Below are 14190 nucleotides of genomic sequence, written 5' to 3'. Positions count from 1 at the left end.
CTTTCCCTAATCCAGTGTCTCCCAGAGTTTCCCCAGTGTTTTCTGGGGACAGTTTTATAGTTTGAGGTCTTAGACTTAGATCTTTGATCCATATTGACTTGATTTTTGTCAACATTTTAAAAGTTATTTACTTTAGGGACCAGCAGATGGCATGATTATGTCGTTGGACTCCCATGTGGCTAACCACGGTTCAAGTCCTGGACCTGGTGGCTTCAAATTCATTCTGGGCACGTGTGTGTGCATGCCTAAAACCCGGAGAGGAGACTGGAGGAGAAGGGACTGTGGCATGGCCATCTCACCAGGGGTGAATAGTTAAGGGAGCCACATGCCACATGGCCCACCACAGTTGGAATCCCCACCACAGGCAGTCTGAAAAACACACCAGGTGTGTGTCTATGTGCATGCCCAAAATCCTAACAAAAGGAGAAAGAGAGGAAAATAGGATTGGGAGCATAACCACAACCAATGTGAGGTGCTTTCTCTCTCTATTTCTGTCTGCCAAGCACACATTCCCTCAAGCAAGGAATTTAAAAAACAAAACAAAACAAACAAAAAAACTTAAGTTTTGCTACAGAATGAGAAAGAAATGACTGAATTGCTGATTATTTATGCTTTCAAAAGAACCAGGGCCAGCAGGTAGCATAGCATTTGAGGTACTGGATCTCACATGGCCAACTCTGTGGCTTGAGTCCCAAATCTGGTGGCTTGAACAACAAGCCAGGCATATGCCCAAAATCCTGAGAGGAGAATGGAGGAGAAGGGATTGAGGTTGGGCCATCCCCCTTGGGGATTAATTTCTCACTTTTCCTCTTTCTGTCTCTCTCTCCAGTGTGTGCAAGGCAAAAATTAAAAAAAAAAAAAAAGAAAAAAAAAAAAAAAGAAAAAAAAAAAAAAAGAAAAAAAAAAAAAAAGAAAAAAAAAAAAAAAAAAGAGTAGCTATATATAAGGCTATTTTGGTGATATAACATTTTTTAATATTTTAGGTTATGTAGATTAAAGCATCAAAATTAAGTATTTATTTACTGTGGCTTTTATCTGTTCCTTCTGTTTTCATGATGTCTAATGATTAGATACAAAGAAACCTCTATTTACTAGTTTTCAAGAAGACCAAAAATTCATGCCACTGCCTGCTAACTGCCCATCTATTGCAGTAATGGATGTTGCTGAGAATATCAGGGCAAAAATTTATGCTGTGTTGGGCAAACTAGGTAAGACATTTTTCTTTAAATTCATAAGAACCTCCCTTTTTGCTGATTATGTACATTGATTTTGCTTTAGAGTCCATTTTTCAAACACGATGGACAAAATTTTCTTCATACAGATAAATGCATGTTCTGTTATGTCCCAATACCCAATCAGAATTCTTGGATGTGGGGTTCCGGAACTAGTACTTTTTAACACTTCCACAGTAATTCCTATGTGCAATCAGGTTTAAGGAGAGTTATTTTAATGATTAGGCTTAAACACTAGCATTTTGAATCTGAGTTTTTTTAAGTCCTTACATCTTATTAAGGAAAAACTCCTCAAACACCCTTAAGCTTCTGAAAGTAAGATTTCACTATGTGACCACCACACAGAAAATCCTTCTTCTTATTAAGACCTGATAAAGATAACCTGACAGAGAGAGGGTTGCTATAAAGAAAAACAGACACTCTCAGAAATAACTTTTTTATAAATCAATATGAAATCAAAAGTAACTACTTGCATTTGTGTTTTATGGTAGAGACATGTTTCTTGGAATCACTTGCTCTAGCAATGTAATTCTCTTCTCATAAACTTTGTTTAGATTTTGAAAATTTACCTGGCCTCTCTGCTGAAGATTTTGTCACCCTCTGTATCATACATAGATACCTTGATTTTAAAGTAAGTACTTTTTTAATGATCTTGTTATTTTAGTCTAGTATGACAAAAACTCAATTGGGAAATAAGAGATCTGTTTATAGTTGTGAGAAATCATCTACATACTGGGTAGTTTTTATTTTCTACTTGCATCTGATACTGTGAAAGAAACAAAATATTAATTGGTTTCATGTTTTCCATGGGATAAGATTTAATTCAGCTATTAATAAAATAGATATTATTGCAGTAGTTATTCAGAATTCTAGCAGAATTTTTAAAGAATTATTTATTTAATTTTATTTATCATCATTATTAATATTTTTAAATTTTCTACAGGCACATGTGCTCACCAGAGAGAGAGAAAAAGCAAGATTCCAGGTCCAGGACTCAAATCACCGTCAGCCATATGGGAGTCCAGTGCCTTAACCACCATGCCACCTCCTGGCCCCCACGATTTTTAAAAGTATCTCTCTCTTTCCTTTTTTTTTTTTTTTTTTTTTTTTGAGAGCATTAGGAACTAGAATTAGTTATTCCTTATTAAAATAGATTATTACCTATTAAAGTAGTATCTTTATCATTCTTTATATCATGATCAAATTTCAAGAGATATTAGGTTCCTTACCTTGCTGGTTATATTTTTGTCAGCAAATAAATGCTTTTGAAGCTTCAAGATAGTCTTTTTAAGTAAACATTGTCCTGATACTAACATTATGTATTTGAGTGTCATAAATAACTAAACCTCTATTTTCAGATGAAAACAAAGCTGAATTTTACTCCTAAATTAGGTATACAATATTCCTCTAATTTTTAACATACTCAGCACTTTAATTTCTAGATGACCTAGAATATGAGAAGGAGTTATCAGAATTATGGAACCATAGAGTTAAAAGCTTGAGATTCAATTGTAATTTTCCTTAGCTAGAAAGTGAGGAACAGTGCCCTGTATCTTAGGATATCTGGGTTCTGGGGTTCTGAAAATCCCTGTATTCATTCTTCTATGAACTTGGCTTGATCTAGCCTTCAGTGTAGGACTTAGAAAGGAACTAAGCAGTAGTTCACAAAGATGGGAATAAATGAACAGATATTGCAGTTGTGAAAGCAAAGTAAATATAAACCGGAAAGCAGTGATGATGGCAATGAACTCTTAATAGATGTTGGTAGTGGAGTTTCATCTGTGAAGATCTTATTGAAAAGCATTTGGGGGACCAGCAGTTAGTGTAATGGCTATGTCACTGAACTCCCATGTAGCCGACTACGGTTGGAGTCCCAGACTGGTGGCTTAAACTCACACCAGGCACATGTGCATGCATGCCCAAGATCCTGAGAGGAGAATGGAGGAGAAGGGATTGCAGCGTGGCCATCCCCCCTAGGAGAGTGATTTCTCGCTTTCCATCGCTCTGTCTCTGTCTTTCTGGTGAACGCATGCGCCTTATAGCAAAAACCTCTCCAAAAAGAGAAAAGCATTTGGTAAATTACTTCTGAATATTTAAATGTATCAATAACTAAAACCCTAAATCATTCATCAGTGCACTTAATTTCCAAGAAATAAATTAGGAAAAGCTTAAATGTCAGAACCAGCAGTTGGTGGAATGGCTATGTTGCTGGACTTCCATGTAGTTGATTGTGGTTTGAGTACCAGACCCGGTGGCTTAAACTCATGCTGGGCACGTGTGTATGCGTGCCCAAGATCCTGAGAGGAGAATGGAGGGGAAGGGATTGCAGTGTGACCATCCCCCCGGGGGGTGATTTCTCACTTTCTGTCTCTCTTTCTGGCAAACACACACACCCTATAGCAAAAACCTCTCAAAAAAAAAAAAAAAAAAAAAAGTTAACAGGAGTAACCATCCACATAAAGATTACTTAAAAATTAAATAATTTATTTTTGTTCATTTAAATTTGTTAAACTTTGTTATAACAGATTGGGGAAATATGGAATGAAATATTTGAAGAAATAAAATTGGAAAAATTAAGACCAGTCAGTACAGATAAAAAAGTTTTGGAAACTATTACAACAGCATCAGAAAATATTGGAAAGATGGTTGCTTCTCTGCAAAGTGAAATGATTGAAAGCCAAGTACGTCAAGACGTGCAAAATGAACAAAAAGTATATGCAAAAGTAAGCTACAGATAAATTCAAAGCACAATATAATATAATAACTTTAATATATTATATAAACTAGATGAATTTATTCATAGGATGTATTGATCTTATTTGAGCTCTTTGTAGTTATTTTCAGTGTCTTTATGGAGTTTTAAAAGTAAACATGGTGAGGACCAGCAGGTGGCATGGTGGTTAAGGCACTGGACACACTCCCACATGGCCAACCATGGTTCCAGTCCCAGACCTCGTTGGTGGCTTGCTTTCTCACTTTCTCCTCTCACTCTCTCTGTCTGTCTCTCTCTGGTCAAATTAAAATAAATGAATGAATAAATAAAATTAAAAATAATTATTTTTTAACATTAAAAATAAATAAATAAATGTGACTATGGTGTTAAGAGTCTGAGATTCATTTATTGTATCAAAACTATTTTATGGCAATCATGGAAAGTGTGTATGATAACAAATAGATTTTTAAAAATTTCTTAGTTTGCTACAGGGCTCAAATGCTCTCCAGAGAGAAACAGAGAGAGGGAGAGAAAGAGGGAAAGTGAGAAAGCAAAGAACCAGGTCTGGGACTCGAACTGCAGTAGGTCATCAGGAAAGTCATGACATATTCTTCCATGTTTTTCTATGCAAAAATATGTCATGACTTTACCAATGACCCAATAGATTCTCCACATCTACTTTGTAATTCTTTTTTTTTTTTTTTTAATTAAGGAGAATGTTTTTGCTATAGGGTACGTGTGGTCCCTAGAGAGACAAAAGAGAGACAGAAAGCACTTCCCTCAGGGGGATGACCATACCACAATCCCTTCTCCTCCATTTTCCTCTTGGGATTTTCAGCACACATGCACATTGCAACTGGCGTGAGTTTTAAGTCACTAGGTCCGGGACTCAAACTGTGGTCAACTACATGAGAGTCTAGCAATGTAACCATTATGCCATCTGCTGGTCCCTTCTTTGTAATTCTTTATGATTCTTATTAACAATTTAAAATTCTTTAAGTTGATTTCCAAAGTATTTTTTATTGCCTGATCGTTTCACAAGGATACTAAATATTTATGTCTTCCTCTTAATAGGAGCATCTGTGCATATCTGCTTATGAATTCTGCTCCATGTTATAGACCCAATTCTTTGAAAATGTTGCTTATTAAGAGTTTTGATTGCATGGGTGCTTTCGTTTAACTCTTTTATTTGCTCAGAAATGGGGCAGCATAATTGGGATTTCTGCCTTATTATCATTAGTTTGATTAAATGGCAGAATGTGTGCTGTGTTGTGACCTGCAGTTAGCATAATGGCTGTGTGGCTGAACTCCCATGTAGCCGACTGCGGTTTGAGTCCCAGACCCAGTGTGTAAACTCACGCCGGGCGTGTGTGCGCGCATGCCCAAAATCCCAAGAGGAGAATGGAGGAGAAGGGATTGTGGAATGGCCATGCCCCCTGGGGGGATAATTTCTCGCTTTCTGTCTCTCTGTCTCTCTCTGTCTTTCTGGTGAACGCATGCACCCTATAGCAAAAACTTCTCAAAAAAAACAAAAAAGAATGCGTGCTGTGTTGACTGTTGTTGATCTGTTGATTACTGTTAGATTTGTTATTATAGTTCTGCTTCCACTTGTTGTTTAGCAGTCATTTGATTAACTATTCTTAGGTTAGTAGTTTAAGCTTAATGGTGTATTAGATACTAGCTAAAAGCATGTGTCCTCTGATTATATACTTAATGAATAGTCTGTTGGAAACTATAGACTTTGCATTTTGCTTAGTTACTTCTCTAGACTGTATCACCGTAACAAACTCAGCACTCAAAAAATGGCTTATTTTGCTGCAGTCATAAATTAGAAGTTATTTTACCAATATAATTTTGCCTTAAACTATTGTCAGTGGCTAGCTTTTTGTCTGTGAATTCACCATTAAATTATTTATGTGGCTTGTTCTGTATTATCTGTCTTCATTAGTGGCAATCATGTAAAACAGTCAGACTTGCTGAGAATGATTATTGTTATAAAAATAGCAGTTATGCATTACATTTCATGAAAAACAGTTCAAATTTTAGCCACATAATGAGCAAAGGATTTTTTTTTTCTCTTTTAAGACTTTCATTTTTTTTATATTGCTAAGTTCTATGAGTACTCTAATCCTTTTGCTAGTCAGCCTTTAAATTTACCTTACCAAAGGGTAAAAGCTTCCTTCATAATAAGGACTTTCAAGCTCATTGGTATCCTTTCATAGAAACTGAAACTTTTCATTATCTTTCTCATTTCAGATACAGGCCACACATAAGCAAAGAGAGTTGGCTAATAAATCATGGGAAAATTTCTTGGCTAGAACATCAAATGCTAAAACTTTAAAGGTAGGATTTTTTAAAGTATCAATATTATGGTACTACAACAAATTACCAATTCTTAAAGGAAATAATATGGATTCACATTTTTCCGGTGACTTTTATCTAGAATACCAACAATATTAGATCCTCATATGCATTTTAGGGAGATAATTGAAACTGCATTTTCATAGTTACTGAAGATGCTGCTTTTGAGTTTCATTTGGCTTACCAAGGGAAAGCAAGCATGGTGTTCCTGGCCTACATAAAGATGACGGTTAGACAGGAAAGAGCAGGATAAATGTGCTGACCTTTCCATTCTGAACCTTCTTATTCACTGATAAGAAGCACAATTAAGGGCACAAAAGCAGCTATCCTGTGTTATCCTTTCCCCTGGAGGTTTTTTTCTCTCTGTGATCACCAAAATAAACATTATATTAAGGCTTAAATGGTAGTTTGGGATAAATATCCCTTTGGGAAAAATGCGATAAGCTGTGTCATCTATATACTAGAAACTTACCTAAAATATTTATAATGTTAATCTTAAATGTAAAATATGCAGAAAGCATCATAGATTTTCAAAATTTCATTTCTTTTCCCTACCTTTCCCATTAATGCCTTGGATACACCTTTTACATAATGTACAAACTCTTCCTCTAGGTATAAAAATTTTCAGTGTTAAGTTGGTCCATGAATATAGTGGAACCCTATTAAGTATTAAGATAACAAAATCAAAGTTAAGAACAAGCTCATTCAAGTTACCAAGTATCCCCATTTTCACTAAAAGTTATTCCTATATTTTGCTTACAAAATATAGCCACTGGCTTGTATTTTTAAAAACGAGTTAATGAGTATCAGTCCCTTCCCTGAAGATCATTTGTTCCCTTACATTTCATCTGTTTAATGCCTCAAATATTGAGCTTGAATATAACTGCAAAGAATGAAGTAATTTGTGATATTTTCAGTGTTTAAAACATGGTTCTACCAAATTAGTATTTAATATATGCAACTTACTTTGAAATGTATACCACATGATCTAAATTTAGTAGCATATTATGTGATAAATATTGAACCTGGTTTCCTCAGGACTTGCTGTATTCCTTGGTCATTAATGACCAGTGCCTCTGGAAATCTCCAGAGCATTCTTAGGTGACTTATTTAATGCACAAAGGATCTAACTTACTAATAACTATCTTCTTAGCCTGAGTGAGAAAAAGCATATTCTAAGACTCCGTAATAAACAAAGCATAAGCCAGACACAATAAAATATAGTTTATATCTTCATTATAAGTATCATAATTAATACAAGTGTTTTTTTATATAACTTAAAAATCTACAGAAAGCAAAAAGGCTTCAGGAAAAAGCTATAGAATCCTCTAGATACAACGAGCGACCACAGAATGCAACATTTCACCAAACAGATATTAAAGGCCTAAACACGACGGTAAGACTCTTTTTCTTCATAACCTTTTCTTAGGTATTAAAGTTAGACTCTAAAAATGTTATTTCTATAGGGTTTTCATCTCACATTTTTTTTAAGAGGGATTTTGGTTAGAGGGCACATGCGCTCACCAGAGCTAGAAAAAGAGAAAGTGAAAAATAACCCTCCGGGGGGATGATCATGCTACAGTCCCTTCTCCTCCATTCTCCTCTCAGGACCTTGCGCATGTGGGAGTCCAGCACCGTAACCACTACACCACCGGCTGGCCCACATTTTTTATGTCTGATGTTCAAATTTCCCATCATTAAAGCCTATTTATCTGCAAGACACATCCACCCTTGTCTAGTACTGCTTTGGAGCAGACTCAGCTTTCCAGGATTCCTAAGAGACTGCTACAAACACTAGTCAACATACAGATTATATCTCATTTGACGGAAAATGTGAAGTACTTCTTTGCCTGGCAAGGAGACACATGCTATATGCCAGTGTTCCTGGTATCCTCTGCTGGACATGATTTCCCCTGATTACAGAGTTAATAAGCAATAGAAGTGGAATTCAAACCCACTATTCCTGACTCCGTAGTCCTTATTGTTCTGTATGACATGCTGCATCCTAGGTACTTATGTGTACATTCTTTTTGCTAAGTAAGCTGAAGAATTGAATGGGTGTTTCTTTTGTTGAAAAATTTCATAAATAGACTCTTAGATATTTACCATTTGCTTTTTAGGTGCCCTCTGGTCGGGTAGTAACAGTTGAAAGCACTCCTGCTCGATTCATGGGAGGACCTCTGGCTGATACAGACATTGCTCTTAAAAAACTTCCTATTAGAGGAGGAGCCTTACAGAGGGTAAAAGCAGTTAAAACTCTGAATGAGCCAAAGAAGAGTATCCCTACATAATATACTCTAAAGACTTTTTGAAATAAATTCTGCTTATAATTTTTTAGATAAATATATCTTTATATACAAAATAAAACAAATATTTTAGAATATATATTTTAGTAAGATACTATAAAGATAAAAGAAGGGTATATCATTTATTTTTATGGAAAACATCAACGTCATATCAGAAGAACTGTCATCAGTTTTTATTTTAAAAAGACTACTGATTGTAAAAGACTACTGATTGTAAAACATGCTATATCAGTTAGAACTCACTGGGTTGCATGTAAACTACTCCAGCTAGTTTAAGGTACATATCAAGTCTATCAAATATAGAAGTAATTTAACCTATAGGCATTGTTGGCTCCAGGGACGAATAAAACTCTGTGAGTAGGGTATTCACCTTCCTTAGCAGCTCCTAGCTTATATTTCAGTGGAAGAGTATTTGCTTGTTTCTCAATAGTTTCTAAAACCACCTTGTGACTTGGTGTCCCTGATCAGCCACAAGCCTAGTCCCAAGTCAGTCACCATGACTTTGGCCAAATCTGAGTACTGCCTATTTCTGGAGCCAGAAGCAGACCAATCTTTTCCAAAGTGTGGATGGGAGTAAGGAATCAAGGTACTGTTATGAGAAGTATATATGAATACTGGGCAGAAAAATAAATAATAACTGGGAAAATATGTTGGTCAAAGTAAAATAACTGCTATGAACAGCAAATGTTTATCACGAACTAAACAGCAAAAATAAAAAGTAATAAATACATATGGCTTTACTCTTACTGCATAAGCAAGCAAAGGAAACTAATGTCGTGTCTCTTCTTTTTTTTTTTTCTTAGAGAGATTTTTGTTATAGGGCACATGCATTCACCAGAGGCACAGAGGCAAGAGACAGAAAGTGAGAAATCACCCTTCGGGGAGGATGGCCACACCATATTCTCTTCTCCTCCATTCTCCTCTGGAAATTTTGTGCATTCAAACACATATGCCCGGTGTGAGTTTCAAACCATGGGGTCCAGGACTCGAATCACAGTTGGCTATGTGGGAGTCCAGTGCCACAACTACCATGCCACCCACTGACCCCGTGGCTTCTCTTCTTTGGAAAAGAAAGAGGGAACAGGAGAAGTGTTTTCCCTCCTTTGGTGGTGGATGTATTTTACCAAAGAATAGGAGTTCATAATGCTTTAATGCTGGACATAGAGCAACGTGTCTGTGTCCCTGGATGCCATTATGATCTTTCCATCTCTTATTGCACTATACTCATCAAACCCCTCCTACAACCAGGAAACCACAAAGTTGAATTCATGTCCAGGACTGGGAGAGAGAAACACCTGTTTTCTCAGACAGGAAAGTAAACTGGAATTTGAGTCTAGATTCTAGGCCTGGAGAGTGCACTCAGTGGTGTTTGGTAAATGTATAACAACCAGCTCTCCAGAGGACAAAGCCTTGATTTATAGCCTTTGCCAATTCGTACAGTGTAAATATTTTTACTATGACCAATTTTCAACTACCACCATATGCCATTGAATGCAAAGCTGGGAAGAGATGCATATATTACACTTTAATTATTAGATTAGAGTGAGGTCCTGCCAGCTCCATGACATACCAGTAATGTGCTACTTAAGCAGAAGTTAGATTCCACATGACAACCAGGGTTTGAGTTCTCAGCTCAGTCAGTTTGAAACACTCCTTCAGTGTGACCAGACCCTATGGAAGGTGTGTATCTCTTTTTCTTTCATGTGCACATGCTCTATCATGAATGAAGAAAAAAAATGAGCCAGCCTGGTAGCACAGTTGTTAAATGCTATGTATTGGGAGCCAGGTCCCACGTGACCCAACATGGTTTGAATCCTAGCCTCAGGAGCTTGAAAAACATGCTGGAAGCATGTCTGTGCATATCCAGGCTCCTGATGGATAGAGACATGGAGGAAACAAGATTGCTGTATGATCATACCCCATTGGAAGTACTTTTCTCCCTCCCACCTTTTTTTTTTCCCTCTTTCACTGTCCCCTTCCTCCCTGTTGTGAACACAGTCACCCTCTGGACAATTAAATAAAGAAGGAAAGAAAGAAAATTATATATGAAAAAAGAATGGACTCTTATCTTCCTCAGCAGGCCCACATTTTCCTACTTCTTCCTTAGGAATTCCTTTAGAAATTTTCTATTATTCTGTCTTTGTAGCTGGTAGCATCTTCAATGAGGGGAGAAGTTGCAGCTGTTTTTATTATTCTAATTAGGATGAGGTGGTCTCTCAGGCTGGCTCAGCTGCCCAGTCCCCTTGTGGCCCACAGGAGTAGATAATAGGCATCAGCATTGACCTCCATTCTCTTTTCAATCCCTTTCTCTACTACCACCCCTAAAAGATACTAGAGGCATGATTTGTTCTTGCCATCATAGGAAGCCCTTAACATAAAGATTCAATGTAAAGGGGAGTTATTTAGGCACACAGTGGATGCACATAGGGACATGCAATGATGAGATGCCCATGCAAACGGTACCAGATACATGTCAGGTACATCTCAGATACAGCCAGAATAGATATGAAGAGTCCATACCTAAGACCAATGAGCCTTTGTCCCATTTCGTAGACTATGAGCTCATTCCCCAGATCTAAATTCCCTAACATCAAGGTAGAGACCATATCTCATTCGTTATTGTAATCAACTTCGCAGTAAATAAATTATGAGGGAATTGTGATGGCGGTCACGACTTCTGGCAGCCTTTTCTTGAACTTTGCAAATGTAGCAAAGTACTGGACTTGACAGGAAGATTCAGCCAACGGAATACTAATACCAGTAGTACTGAATACACTCAGCATTAAAATAGTTCAAGTGTATTTACCTCACAATAGTAAGAAACTTTCTCTAGGGTTATAAGGCATAATTATTATTACATGCATGTATGAAGCTGTGGAAATAGAATTGAAATTCTTTTTTTTTTTTTTTGGTGTGTAACATCACCCCATAGCTCCAGATTGATTAGGACTGACTACAGTAAAAATCTGGAACCTTTCCCTTGCCATATAGATCTCAGGCAACAGGAAGAGGGAACATAAAGCAGGGCAGGTTATCTAACAGCCAGGTAATAGCCAAAGAAGTGTGGCTTGATAGAGAGCAGTAATAGTGCTTAATGCAGACACTTGTACTTGGTGGACACATTGCACGCAGGTTTGCATAATGTCATTCCAGTCACCACAATGAGCAAGTGAATCCATCTACCTGTCTGACAGTGTCACTAACTCTAAGCCTCTATTTATGTCTCCCATTACATCCTATAAGCTCATTTGACTCCTATGGAATATGCTGTTTACCCCATCCTGCCTGCCTGAGAACTGAACAGTGTATTTTCTTGCTTGAGTCAGTTGTGACAAAATGTCAAGCTTTCCAAACAAAATTAAAAGAAAGTCAAAAGAATAAAAGTGGTGGGGCTCAGTAAGCCCGATCTCAGTAATGATATTTTTATCACATGAGGGAGCTCATTCCTTTGTTACTCTAATCATTAGCTGGTGCTTGCTTTTCCTGGGTGAAAATCAGTGAATAATCAGATGAATAACTTTTGTTCATCTGGTCCTTATTTGCCTTCTGGAGCGTAAAGTGCATTTCCTATCACAAGAAACAGCTATGATGTACATCCTAAGTCCTTCCAGGTCAAATATCTACTTTCTTTAATCAGTTTCTGATAATCTACTAGGTCTTCAAGAAAGTCATGACATATTTTTCTGTTTTTCTATGAAAAAAATGTGTCATATGTCATTATTTCCCAACAACCCAGTAGTTTCCAGATTCTATTAAATCTGGTTTATCTCTTCTTAACATATATATATATTATTTATTATATTATTTTTTAAATTTGTTATAGGGCTCGTATGCTCACTACAGAGAGACAGAGAGAAAGAAAATGAGAAAGGAAACCACCAGGTCCAGGATCCAAACTGCAGTTGCCCATATGAAAGTCCAGTGCCTTAACTACCATGCCACTTGCTGGCCCCAAGCCAACCTCTTTTTAAGTTTGGTCATTTGTAAACATTCCTCTAACTGAACTGAACAAAATTTCCAGGTACATCAGGACCCACATACAGGATAAGAGACCAGTCCCTCTCATTTTTACATACTTTCTGCCAACAAAACCTGTTTTAATTAGCAGCCATGTTTCATTATTGCTTTTTCAGCTGATAGTCAAGGAAAATATCAATGATGCTTCCTGAGAAAGACAAAAGTGGCCCCTAACATCCAAGAACTGACCTGGTAAATCAGTGCTGGTAGAACCAGCACCCAGGTTTTGGTTTCTAATATTCCAGTAAAAGGAACCAGGGCTCCTTGGAGAAATGGCTGATTCTAAGACTGGGGTGGAAATACATAGGATGACTCTGAGGCACCTTATGGGGCTCCCAGTGACCAAAGGTGGAGCAATTTGAGTGGCAAAATAAAGTAGTGTTGGATTATAACCCAAAATTTAAATAAATCTCTACAAGTCCATACTGATATAAATGGTAAAAGAAAAGAAGGGAGGTTTGAAAGAGACAGGGAAGGCCGGAGAATGGGGAAGGAGGGGCAAATCTTCATATAAGGAATTCCAGATCATTTATGTGAGTAATCCCTCCTTAAGGAAGAAAATAATTCTCCTTTTAAGGGTGGGTTATGGAAGTTTGGAAGTAACTCACTTCCAAAGAGTACAGTATGGAAAGAGGGGGAAAGTAACTCTTCAGTGGAGAAACCTGGCAAAACACAATCTTAGATTAAATGCCATCAGTTCGTCACACTGATAGCATGTATGCTTGATATGAGAATGGTACTTTGCCCTCTTTTTTTTTTTTTCAAAATCCTCTAATACCAATCTTAATGATGAGAAAAACATCAGGCAGTTTCAAATCGAGGGGGGGCATTTTTGAATATACTTGACCAGTACTTGAAATTTTCAAGGTCATCAAAAACAGTCTGAGAAATAGTCACAACCCAGAGGAGCCTAAGGAGATTTATAACTCAGTGTAATCCTGGATGAGATCCTGGAACAAAAAGCATAAGGACATTAGGGGAAAACCAGTGAGATCTGAATAAAATATGAAGTTTAGCTAATAATCTATCAGTATCAGTTCGTTCATTGTTACAAGTGTACTCTACTAGTGTAAGGTTTTAACAAGAAAAATAAGTAAGAGGTATACAGGAACTTTTAATACTCTCCTCACAACTTTAAAAAGTTTATTTAAAGTTAAAAGAAGAGGAACTTCAGGCACAGATAACCAATTATCATCCATTGTATCACCTTATAAAAAAAGATGACCAATATCTGGGAGAAATACTCATTTTATTGCCACCATTTTATCTTCCTCTGCCTTCAGTTCTCTGGAAGATAACTGATTATGAGTTAAACTAAGAGACCGGCATAAACCCAAAGCAGTAAGACTGACTGAGTCTACCATAGTGCCAGCACAAGAACTAATGGTTTGTTTGTTTTATAAAACTATCTACTGACCTAGTCAGATGATTTTTGATAGGACATAAGAAAGAGACATACTATTTCTATTTGACTATATTTTGGTCTTTCTCTTTTTAACTGCCTTTTTTTTTTTAACTGCCTTTTTTTTTTTTTTTTTTTTTGGGGGGTTTTTTTTTTTGG

General features: G+C 36.8%; 1 protein-coding gene across 1 annotated transcript in view; it reads left to right on the top strand.

The window, feature by feature from the left end:
• The window catches only part of CFAP69 (cilia and flagella associated protein 69), an 87061-nt gene extending 78426 nt beyond the window's left edge, over positions 1-8635 (top strand). The window contains exons 18-23 of the mRNA XM_006168998.3: positions 1071-1208; positions 1787-1863; positions 3758-3955; positions 6202-6288; positions 7598-7702; positions 8427-8635. Coding sequence (XP_006169060.1) covers positions 1071-1208; positions 1787-1863; positions 3758-3955; positions 6202-6288; positions 7598-7702; positions 8427-8597 — 776 coding nt within the window. The 3' untranslated portion in view covers positions 8598-8635. The remainder of the gene's footprint in view (positions 1-1070; positions 1209-1786; positions 1864-3757; positions 3956-6201; positions 6289-7597; positions 7703-8426) is intronic.
• Positions 8636-14190: the final 5555 nt, after the last annotated feature.

Source organism: Tupaia chinensis, unplaced genomic scaffold (assembly GCF_000334495.1).
Source record: "Tupaia chinensis unplaced genomic scaffold, TupChi_1.0 Scaffold146650_1, whole genome shotgun sequence".
NCBI lineage: Eukaryota > Metazoa > Chordata > Mammalia > Scandentia > Tupaiidae > Tupaia > Tupaia belangeri.
Note: the sequence above shows the minus strand (reverse complement) of the source record. Positions and strands in the feature narration are given on the sequence as shown.